This window comes from Furipterus horrens, unplaced genomic scaffold (assembly GCF_987537825.1).
Source record: "Furipterus horrens unplaced genomic scaffold, mFurHor1.1.pri manual_scaffold_1, whole genome shotgun sequence".
NCBI classification, from domain to species: Eukaryota; Metazoa; Chordata; class Mammalia; order Chiroptera; family Furipteridae; genus Furipterus; species Furipterus horrens.
This window is the reverse complement of record NW_028327171.1, coordinates 115,739,401-115,752,074: the sequence shown is the minus strand read 5'-3', so window position 1 is coordinate 115,752,074 and position 12,674 is coordinate 115,739,401. Positions and strand designations below refer to the sequence as shown.

Here is a 12,674-nt window from a genome sequence, read left to right as displayed (position 1 = left end):
ATCCAGATGTTAACTGAGATGTTCTGTCCACAATTTGCCTAAACCACAGACAGGGCTCAGGGGCAAGCAAGCACAGCCTCCCCTCACTCCTCTGCCATCTTCCAAGTCAGCTCGGATTTATTTTACATGTACTAGGAATCCACAGAGAGTTTTGAGCAGGAGCATGATAAGATATGATTATTTTTTGAAATCAGATAATATATGTCACATTGCCTGTTGCCTCTTAATGTGTTCCCTCCCCACTTAATTCAATTTTGCTCGTCATTTTCCTTTTACGCCTTTGCAGACCCTTTTAATTCACTTTCTGAGTCCCTTTGTTCTAGAATTTTTTAATTGGCTATATCATAGTTGTTTATTTCTATTTACTAGAATCACCTATTAAGAGTACCACTGCCATATAAACAAACAGTAACAAAAAAGCACAGTCACAAAGGAAATATTTCCATCTTATACTTACTGTAAATTCTTCTTCCTCTTCATCACCTGACTCTCCAAATATATCTGCAATAAGATTTCTAGAAGGGAAGGAAATATAAAAAACTTTCATTTGCTTTCTTCTCATCTGCATAGGAACCAAAAATCTTTCTAATAGGGTACAATTTACATAAAGTAAAATGTGCCATTCTCACATCCATTCCAATGGGTTTTGACAAAAGTACACATTCAAATAACTATTACCCTAATTAAGATATAGAACAATTCCCTCTCCCCAGAAAGTTCCTTTGGGGCCCTTTCCAGTTTTCCAAATCAATATCCTAGAGCTAACCACTATTCTGATTCTATCACCAGATTAGTTTTACCTATTCTTGAACTTCACATATGTGGAATGAGACAACATGTCCTCTTTATTTTTTTCATCTAAGATCATATTTTTGAGATTTATCCATGTTGTAGTGTGCATCGACAGTTCAGGAACTAAAATCCCAAATGTCATTCAATTAGACAGGATATATATTATACCTCACACAAAATTTTAATGCAAGTTTTAAAAACTGCTTTCTACCACCATCAATGCACCCTTGAAAACTCATATTATGTCACTTACTCTTCTTCATTCCCCGACTCACTATCACTCCCAAAGAGATCCTTCTCTTCATTTTTCTTATCAGATCGTTCTTTCCCTGCTTCTTCTTCACTGTCAGATGCTACAGTCTTTGCTCTTTTGCCTGATTCGACTGATATAACATCACTGTCAGAGTCCTCTGCATCAGAGACAACGCGGCTCTTCTTTGCTGCTGCAGAAAAAGATATCATCATTAATCTTATTCTGTCATGGTTATTGTATGACTAAGAACAGGTACTTTAAAATTACAGTACACGGCAAAAATCCAAGGCCTCTTAAGTTTAGAATAATAAAATAACTAAGAGGTTCATTCAGAGTCACCTTACAATTATCTGTCATTGTTTAGGAAAAAGTGACCAAAAGATGAAGAATGAAGGAATCAACATGAGAATGGGAATCTATACATCAATAGCTACCTTTCCTTTTGGGGAAGAGAAAATAAGATGAGATCGATGCACATACACAGAATACCTTCTATTGCTGCTTAGTATTAGAATTAAAAAGGCTAAATACTTTTTGTGGAATCCTCATATTCCTTGATCATTGCTGGTCAGTCTGGAATTTTCCATTTGCTCAGTAAACTAGCACATGTGTGGTGTTCTTTTTCTCTTCTCTAGTAACAACTGTCAGGTTATAATAGGATATGTCTTTTCGAAAAAATATGTTTCACCAAAAAGTAATCAAGTAGCAAAGACTAAAATACTCTGCAAAATCTCTAAATGAAAAGGTGTGTACACATGAGAGCTCAGTCACCGTCTGATGGCATCTAGGTCATGAGCTAAGAGTCCCACAGCTAACTCTGGATACACTTGGGTTTTCATATAAACATATTTTTTTGAAATACTACCCTTTCCAGTTATATTACTAAATCTTTCATATTTCCATTGAAATTCAGTCTAGTTTATCATTTTCAGGCAGTCAGAACTTCAGGGAAACCAATATCCTGGTAATACTTCAAAACTTCAAGTTGAATGATCTAACATTCCAGAAAAAGGCAATGCTTTGTAGTTATAAGCTTAGGTGTTAAGTAAAGCTATGGATAAAATAGCCCAAAATAGTTCCTTACTTGCTTTTTCTTCTTCACTGTCAGAAAGTACAGAGGCTTTTCGCTTGGCTACTTTATCCTCCTCCTCCTTTTCTTTTTCTTCATATTCATCACTGTCAATTTTTGGCCTTTTGGGTTCATCCTCTTCACTGTCAGAACTATGAAACCTTTTCCTGTCTATATGGCTATCTAAATGGAAGGAGTTTTTCTGCATTTCAGTATCTTCAGCCTTATTATCCCCATTGCTGTCATCATCTGACTTTGGCTTCTGTTTGCATCTGGAGGTCTCCTCAGTGTCTGAATCACTGACTGGTCCCTTCTGAGGCTCCTCACTTTCAGAGTCACTGACTTGAGGTTTGGGAAGCTCCTCGTTTTCAGAATCACTGGCGTGGTTCCTTGGGGGATCCTCACTCTCTGAGTCACTAATTCGGGGTTTGGGAAGCTCCTCATTTTCAGAGTCACTGACTTGGTGCCTTGGGGGATCCTCACTTTCTGAGTCACTGATACGGGGTTTGGGAAGCTCTTCATTTTCTGAGTCACTGATGTGGTGCCTTCGTGGGTCCTCACTTTCTGAGTCACTGATATGGGGTTTGGGAAGTTCCTCATTTTCAGAGTCACTGACCTGAGTCCTCTGAGGGTCCTCACTTTCTGAGTCACTGATCTGAGGTTTAGGAAGCTCCTCACTTTCAGAATCACTAATTTGAGGTCTGCGGACCTCCTCATTTTCAGAGTCACTGGCTTGGTTCCTTGGAGGTTCCTCACTCTCAGAGTCACTGATTTGAGGTTTTAGAGCATCCTCTGTTTCAGAGTCACTGGCAGGACTTTTGGGGAGCTCTTCAATCTCTGAATCACTGGCAGGATCCTTTCTAACGTCTTCATTTTCTGAGTCACTGCCATGCCCATTAAGAAGTTCCTCATTTTCAGAGTCACTAACAGGTAATTTCTTGGTCTCCTCACTCTCAGATTCACTCCCATGGTGATTGATATCCTCATTTTCAGAATCACTTGCAGGAGGCTCTACATGTTCCTCAGATTCAGAATCACTGCCCTTTTGCCTTTGAAGCTCCTCACTTTCAGAATCACTAGCATTAAGATTTGAGGGTTCATCATTCTCAGAGTCTGTCATGTGATGTCTTTTGTTAAGGCCATCTTCTCGATCACTAGGCTCATTCTGAAAAATAAAGGGAAAAAAAACTGAGAAAAGCACAAAAAAGTTTGGTAGTGAAGTGTTAAATTTTTTTCAAAAATTTTTTAAAATGTAGAATACACACACTTAAATGTAGAATTCTTATCCAATACCTACATAGAAACATCCCACTTTAAAGAAAGCCATCTATCTATAAAATGGCTAACATGGTTTGGATCCCAAAATGGGAGAAGATAACGAGCTTTTACTCTTTAAAAGATTTATAATTTAAAGAGCATAAAAAACAAACAAACCCTAACTTTCTCACATAACTGTAGTTCCTAAACATGTACCTAGACTTTTAAAAAGGGGTTTGCAAGGTTAAAGTTTGTATTTTTATAAGATTTTATTTATTTCAGAGAAAGAGGAAGAGTGGGGAAAAGAGAGGGAGAGAAACATTGATGTGAGTAAGCAACATCAATCAGTTGCCTCTTGTAATCACCTTGACCAGGGACCAATCCTACAACCTAGGCATGTGCTCCCCTGGTTCACAGATGATGCCCAACCAGCTGAGCCACAATCCAGTCAGGGCAGGTTAAAATTATTTTAAGGAAAAGAAATATAAAACTTTAAAGGGTCAACAATTATATAAGGCATATTCTTCCAAGAAATCTAAACAAACAAGGAGAGGTGTAATTAGCATTTACTAAGTACATAATAAGAACCAGATATGATGTTAGACTCTCTCCTATTAATTCATTTACTCTTCACAACAGTACTTTTCATGGTAAGACAACTGAGGCTTGGAACAGTCTTGATCATGTATTTAGTAACCTAGGTAGAAAAGTTTAAGTTTTAGGGAAAACATGACAGATCTAACTATACTGACACAGAATGTTACCTGGAAGTAATCTGAAAATATACAAACTTAGTATATGCACTTTATAGCTATGTTTTTTAAAGTGCAGAGAAAAATATACAAAATTAAACATATAAAGACACTTTAGGATCTTGGGAATTTTTTCCCTAGCACCTGACTTTAAATAACATAGTGATAACATTCTAGTTTAAAAAATGAAAGTATTTGTGTTAAAAATTTACTAAGTCTATAATTTAGCAAGTCTATTTACTAAATATTTCTCTTTAGAACATATGACTGATATTACATGAACTTACCACAGAGTCTTTAATAATGTATATGTTCATCAATCATGCTATAAAATAAAGTGGTAAGAGAATCCAGTGACAAGATAAACAATGTCATGTTTTCACAAACCCTCTACTTTGATCCCTTCAAGAGCTATTGCCTAATAACAAGCCAACCAAATATATCTTAACACTACTGTGAAGGTATGTATAATTATTTTGAAAGTTATAGGAAGTGATTTATATGAGACTGAGCTATAAAAGGATGTAAACAGGTATCTGCATTAGTTAAGAAGTTTAATTAGATTACTGACATGGAAAAGAGACACATGCAGATACAGTAGAGGCAAGTAAAGCAGGAGGCACAAGTAAAATTTTAACTGGATTTTGGATGCTTTCTATGATATCCCTGTGCCATTATCTCTAACTCATGCCTGTGTGTGACTCTATTTTAATTGTAAACACCAGTAACTACCTCCAGGAAAAAAAGAATAATCTTCCCAGAATCAAAGTGGGATAAATGACTTAAGACTCAGGAAGGGTAGGAATACCGAGACAGCTTAGAGAGCTTAGAAATGTAACTCAAGGGTCTTTACACTAGAGCATCATATAAACATGTCAGCTAATCATGCTGAATTTCAGTGTCCAGGATCTAAAATTTAAATTCCCAGGCAAAGTAACCTAATTGGCTACAGCAATATGAGATGATGTGATACTCAGTGACTCCAGGGGTTACAGCAAGAGCAGGGGCACAGCACTGGGAGCCACTACCCAAGAGAAAGAAACCATGAACTGGGTAGTCATCACAAAACTTACCTGCCACACCCTACCCCGCATTTCCTAACACATGATGTATGCATTCCAAAACAAGGCAACCATTGCAAGGATATTACATATGATAATTATTACAAAACTTATGAATTCCCGTCAATTTTAAGGAGTTTCATAAAAACTGGATTATCATTCTATTATTTGTGGTATGGTGAGGGGAAAAAGGTAAGAAATTACTGCAGTAAGCCCTGGCCAGGTAGCTTGGTTGGTTGGAACGTTGTCCCATACACCAAGAGGATGCAGGTTCGCATGCCTTAGGTTGCAAGTTCAATCCCTCATCAAGGTGCATACGGGAGGCAACTGATCAATATTCTCTCACACTGATGTCTGTCTGTCTGTCTCTTTCTTTCTGTCAAATCAATAAATATATCCTCAAGTGAAAATTAAAATAAGAAAAACAAGAAATTATTGCAGTAAGAAAGTGCTATTTGATAAACTCAAGTTAAAGACTGCACTTATGTAATGACTTCATGAGATCTGGGAAAAGAGCACATTAGAAATTATGTAAGCTTACAAGTTATCAAAACAATAGTAAAAAATTTTACACTGGTTTTAAGACTAAAATTAGTTTAAATTGCGAACTTAAAATAAATCCGAAGTACAGTTTTTTTAAGTCAGATATGAATACAGTAACTCAATAGTAGACACTGCCATTTAAATGCCCTTTTCTTAATAATGTAAAAATACCCTAATTGCAACTGTCAAAGAAACTGAGCACTCTGAGGGTCCTTAGAAATTTTAGAAATGCCTATAACACATCTCACCTCCCCATCTTAGTCATTCACACTATAGTTATAAATCACTATTGGTTTTCCATATGAACAATCTGGTCGCTTATCTCAGACTGTAGTAATCACCCTCTTAATGGACTAGGGCCACAATACACACACAGAGATAATTGATATTTAAAAATTACAGTGTAAATAATAAACTGTCTTAATTCAAATATCAATTTGTAAATTTCAAAGTAGTATATGAATGTCAGGCAGAACCCTTGTAAAAAACCAAAACAACCCAGAACACTTGTTAATACAGAGTCAACTCTGCATGCTAACCTACCAATAAAAACTGATCATCTAAGTCACACAGTAGATTCCATGAGGAAATATCTATAGAAACATTTTATTTTATTTTTATTGTTTATGCTGTTAAGTTTTTCCTGCTGCTTCTCCCTTTCTCCACCTCCACCCAGCCACATCCTCTTCCCTTTGGTTAATCCCTTCGCCAACTCTCATCCCGTTCCCCCACATCCTCTACCTTCTTTCCAGCAACTGTCAGTCTGTTTTATGTACCTAAGCTTCTGTCACCCTTTTGTTCATTAGCTTGTTGTGTTCATTAGATTCTACATATAAGTGAAATAATGTGGTATTTTTTTCACTGACTGGCTTAAATCACAGCATAATTTTCTCCAGGTCCATCCATGCTATTGCAAAATGTAAGTTCCTTTTTCTTCTTTTTTTACAGCTATGCAATATTCCATTGTGTAAATATACCACAGGTTTTTCATCCATTCATCTACTGATGAGCATTTAGGCTGTTTCCAAATCTTGGCTATTGTAAATAATGCTGCTATAAACAGAGGGGTGTATATATATATTTTTTATATTGGTGTTTCAGGATCCTAGGGCATATTCCCAGAGATGGAATCACTGGATCAAAAGGGGAGTTCCATTTTTAAGTTTTTAGGGATACTCCATATTGTTTTCCACCGTGGCTGTACCAGACTGCATTACCACCAACAGTGCGCTAGGGTTCCCTTTTCTCCACAGCTTCGCAAACACTTATTCTTTGGTTTATTGATGGTAGCCATTCTGACAGGTATAAGGTGATATTTCATTGCAGTTCTAGAAAAACAAGGACCTACAACCATGACTACTTTACCCAGCAAGGCTACATTCAAAACTGAAGGAGAAATAAAAAGCTTCTCAGATGAGAAAAAGCTAAAGGGGTCTATTAACACCAAACCAGTAGTGCAACAAATATTAAAGGGCTTGCTTCATTGAGGTTTTAATTTGCATTTCTCTGATGATTAGTGATGTTGAACATTTTTTCATATGTCTATGGGCCTTCTACATGTCCTCTTTGGAAAAGTCTCTATTCAGGTCTTTTGCCCATTTCTATATGGGTTGTTTGTCTTCCTGGAGTTGAGTTGTATTAGTTGTTTGTATATTTTGGAGATTAAACCTTTGTCAGATATATTGGTGGTGAAAATGTTCTCCCACACAGTGGATTCCCTATTCTGCTTGCTATAGAAGCATTTTCAAAAACACATTTCATTGCACCGTGGTTCCAGAAGATATATCTAAAATCCTCATCTTAGAGACTGTTAATATATACCATCTTAATTACCATATGAAAGAATCTGAGCAATCCAGCAATGAAACAACAATGCTTCTCAAGTGTAGCTTCTCCATTGTTTCAAGGCTTTGACTTTGAGAAACTCCAATTGTACAGCAAGCATACAGATGTTAAAATTAGGCTATATACCAGACCATCCTTTGTCAAAAGTTCATTTTTTTTAAACATTTTATTTATTTATTTTTAGAGAGAGGGGAAGGGAGGGAGAGAGGGAGAGAAACATCAACGTGTGGTTGCCTCTCGTGTACCCTCAACCGGGGACCTGGACCGCAATCCAGGCATGTGCCCTGACTGGGAATTGAACTGGCGACCCTTTGGTTCGCAGGCCAGCACTCAATCTACTGAGGCACACCAGCCAGGACGAAAAGTTGGTTCACTTTAAAATCAGACAAAATCAAAGCACTCCTGATGAGTACTGAAAAAAAGTTTGTAGAGAAAGCTTAAGAGTATACAATGATGAAGCAAACTCCTGACTATGTCTCCAGACTCATTTCTGCCTCCTCACACACACACATCAACCCCATGCACTTTACCAGCAACAACAGTTTCTAGACTTTGGTGTGCATAAGAATCACATGAGAAGCTTGGATGAAAAACATATAGATTTCTGTGCTTCTCATCTCCAGATATTAATCCGTTAAGTCTGGAGAAAAGGTCAAAGAATCTGCATCTTGATATATAATTCAAGTGATTCTGACTGCATTTTAGAAATTCTACTCCAAACACATGGAACTACTACTGACTTCACTATGTTATCTCCATGCCTTTACAAATTCTGTTCTTTTTGCCTAGAGCATCTTTCCCACACCTTGTCCTTTTTATACCTCAAAACTCGGCAACAGTATCCACTTTTTGAAGCCTCTTCCATCTTTCTCTCTCTAGGTAGAATGGACTTCATGCAACATAATATGACAGTTAAGAACACGGGCTTTAGAGTCAGAAACACCTGAGGTCCAAATCCCAGCTCGGCCACTTTCTACTGCGTGATCTAGAGAAATTTTCTTTTCTTTTCTTTTTCTTTAAGATTTTATTTATTTATTTTTTAGAGAGAGGGGAATGGAGGGAGAAAGAGAGGGAGAGAAATATCAATGTGTGATTGCCTCTCACACACCTCCAACTGGGGACCTGATCCACAACCCAGGCATATGCCCTGACTGGGAATTAAACCAGTGACCCTTTGGTTCACAGGCCGGCACTCAATCCACTGAACCACACCAGCCAGGGCTAGAGAAATTTTCTTAAATTCTCAAAGCTTCAATGTTAGATGAAGTTAGAAATAGTATTAACATCTTATGTAAAAGCAGCTTAGTACCTGGAAGCATTCAATAAATGTTATTAACCATTCATAACAAAATATCTTAGTTACAAAACACTCACCCTTCAAGACTCAGCTCAAAAACAAAATAAAACAAAAATAAACAAACTCACAGAAACAGAGACAAAAGGGGTGGTTACTAGAAGGGAGGAGTTGGAGGATGGGTGAAAAAGGGAAGTGGAAATATAGTCAATAATACTGTTATAGGTTTGAATAGTGACAGATGATCAATGGAATTAGGGGGGATTATCACATTGTAAGGTTTAAAACTGTTGAATCACTATATATCTGAAACTAATATAGCCAATATAAGATTGCATACCAACTATACTTATATAGAAAATAAAAATGGAAGGAAAAAAACTTAGACTCATCTGTGAGGGCTTATTCTTATATTGCCAAATACTTGTTTCCTTTCTTATGCTTACCATGCATTTGTCCATTTTCGTGTCCTCAACCTAAGGGTTGCTCTGGCACCTCACTGAAGGGGATATTTGTGAATGTGAGGAGCCATTTTTGGCTGTCAATAATTAGAAAGGATATGCTACTAGCATTTCACTTAATGCTTGGGAACCAAGACACTAATTGTCCTGCAATATACACACCTGCTCCCAAATGCCCACAGCTGGCTTCCTCTGAATGCCCTGTTCAGGAAAGCAGCACTAGATTCCTCTCTGTGCAGGGGTGGCCACAAACAGGATCTACACATAGGCAGGAGTTCCAATGAGATGAAAGAACTCAAAGGTCTCAATAGAGATTGTGGCAATAGACAAGTAAAGCATTCTGAATCCTTCTAGGACTTCAACTGGGAAATATGGAGAGGTTTGACCAATTAGTAAAAGATAAAAATGAAGTCAAAGGAAGACTTATGGTTTGACAGGCAGAAAAATTCCAATGACATGCTCCCTAGTAAAATTGGTTAAAAGTATTTAGAAACAATCACTGAAAGCCTCTGGATAGTCTTGTAAGCAAAAAGCAAGTAAGAATCTCTCCAAAATGATCTATAAACATTCGGTAAGGGAAGGAAGAATCTGGTGTTTGAACCAAAACCACTCCTCCCTTCCCAAGTTCACGGTTCAGCGTAGGAGACTCCATTCCAGACTGCTGCAGTCAAGGACATAAGGCACCCCCACTTCCTCCAGCTCCCAGGTGGAAGAGTTTCTTCCCAGGAAGAGGACACCAGCATTTCTTATCCTGCCTCCACTACCTATTATGAAATTAAGTTCCAGGCAAGTGCAATCAAGAGGTGAGGGATCCAATCTTTTACTCAGCCTTCAACCATGGAAAGAAGGCTCTGAAAGAAGGCTCTACCTTGGGTGCAGTAAACCAAGAATACCTGAATGCCCTTGCATCAACAAATGAGACAGTGGTTCCATGCCAGAAGAGGTAAATTGAGAGCACTGCAGGATGCTATCCAATCCCTAAGCCCCACTGAGAGCTCAGCTTATAGACCTGGGTTTCACTCAGAGAGTTTTTTATTGTCGTCCCCCCACTGAACCCTCAACCAGTTCAAGAGCGGGGCTCAAAGATTTTGCCTGGAGAAAAAAGCAGGCAATAAAACAGATAGCTCCTAATCTCTCCCCAAAGAAAAGTGACCGTATTTGTAACCAAGCCTGGGGAATTTCAGGCTAAGGCATTTTCAAGAATACTGGAGATGTGGTGGAAGGCACTTGGAAGGAGATCGAAGATAATTCACTGCTAAGGGTTTCAGCAAAGGCTCTTGTATACAGCTAGTCTGCAGGAGAGAAGCAGAGAATAAGACAGCTGAGAAGAACCACCCTGGGTTCAAAACAAATATCAAACACAGACCTCACGAGCCAGAATTTGACTGGATTAGCTTGTTGATAAAATTCTGAAGCAGTGGGATAAAATATTAGAAATCCTCAAAGGAAAAAAAACTGTCAACCAAGCTATAGCCAACAAAACCATCTTTCAAAAATAAATACTAAACAGAAAAGATATGAAAACTTTTTCAGATAATCAGAAAATGAGAGAATTTGTCTAGCAGACCCACCATACAAGAAATAAAGTTCCTCAGGCTGAAACCAAGTGACTTCAGACGGTAATCTGAACTCACATGAAAAAACAATGAGCACCAGGAGAGCTAATTATGTAATTACAAAAGACAGCATAAATGCATCTTTTCTCCTTTCTTATTTTTAACGGATTTAAACAGCAGTTGCACCAAGTAATATGTATATAGTGTAGAGTTGGGCCTGTTAGTATATAGAAATAATGTATTTGCTGATAACATTACAAAAGAGGTAGGTGGTAGCAAAGCTTCCATAAGCTAAGGAAATGATTTCAGATGGTAAAGTAATAATTAAAATACAGTACTGTTGGATTTGTAACATTAATAGATATAATATGTATAACAATAATATTACAAAAAGAGAAAAAGGGAATAAAGCCATACAGAAATAGCATTTCTATATACCACTGGAAGCAAGCAACTGTGAAACTGAAGTTGATTTCTGGTTAAGATATATGTGGTAAACCCTACAGCAGCCACTAAAGAAAGAACTCAAAAAGCATAGTGAAAATATTATTAAAGGCATTAAAATGCACAAAAGCATTAAAAATAAATGCAAATACAATAATTTAGTATTGGATACACAAGGGGAAAAGATGTAAAATGTGACATCAAAAACATAAATGGAGGGGAGTAAAATAAAAATGTAAAGTTTTTTATGGGTTAGAAATTAAATTATCAGCTTAAAATTAAACTTACAATATAAATGTATTCCTCATGGTAATCCACAAAGCAAAAACCTACAGTATGATAGATACACAAAAGATAAAAAAAAAAGGAATCTAAGCATACCACTACTGAAAATCATCAAATCACAAAGGAAGGGAGCAAGAGAAGGAACAAAGGAATTACAAAAATAGCCAGAAAACAATAAGCAAAATAGGATTAAGTCCATGCCTATCAATAATTATTACCAATGTAAATGGACTAAATTCTCCAATTAAAAGACGTACAATGGCCAAACAGATGAAAAAAGAAGACCCATCTCTTTATACTTACTGTCTACAAGAGACTCACTTCAGCTTTAAGGACACACACTGACTTAAAATGAAGGAACAGAAAAAGATATTCCATACAAAGGGAAATCAAAAGAAAGCAGGGATAGCTATATTTATAACAGACAAAATAGACTTTAAGCCAAAAACTATACTAAGAGACAAAGATCATTATATAATGATAAAGGAGTTAATCCAACAAGGTGATAACATTTGTAAATATTTATGTACCCAACATTGGTGCACCTAAATATATAAAGCAAATATTAAAAGACCAGAAGAAAGAAATAAGACAGCAATACAATAATAGCAGGGGACTTCAATACTTCATTTTCAACAACAGACAGATCATGCTACTAAACAACCAATGGGTTAAAAAAGAAATGAAAATATCTTGGGACATATGAAAATGAAAATACAACATATCAAAACGCATGCATTCAGCAAAAGCAGTTTTAACAGGGAAGGTTACAGCAATAAATGCCTACATCAAAAAAAAGGAAAGATCTCAAACAACCTAACTTTACTACTCAATGAACTAGGGAAAAGAAAAAGAAGCCCTAAGGTAGTACAAGAAAGGAAATAACAAAGATCAGAGCAGAAATAAATAAAATAGAGACAAAAAACTAACAAACCAAGAGAAAAAGAGAAAAGACTCAAATAAAATTATAAACAAAAGAGAAGACATTACAACTGACAACGCACAAATACAAAGAACAATAGGAGATTAAGAACAATTATACTCCAACATATTGGACAACAC

The 12,674-nt window shown here is 36.8% G+C and overlaps 1 protein-coding gene across 8 annotated transcripts in view; it reads right to left on the bottom strand.

Annotated features, from left to right (window-relative positions):
* The window catches only part of IWS1 (interacts with SUPT6H, CTD assembly factor 1), a 72,600-nt gene that overhangs the window by 33,516 nt on the left and 26,410 nt on the right, over positions 1-12,674 (bottom strand). For 7 of the 8 annotated variants that reach the window (XM_090278973.1, XM_090278961.1, XM_090278964.1 and 4 more), the window contains 3 exons: positions 2,130-3,279; positions 1,046-1,235; positions 458-515 (listed from right to left, as the gene is read on the bottom strand). In XM_090278973.1, the coding sequence (XP_090135099.1) occupies positions 458-515; positions 1,046-1,235; positions 2,130-3,279 (1,398 nt within the window). The remainder of the gene's footprint in view (positions 1-457; positions 516-1,045; positions 1,236-2,129; positions 3,280-12,674) is intronic. The other variant, XM_090278970.1, reaches the window with a different exon arrangement.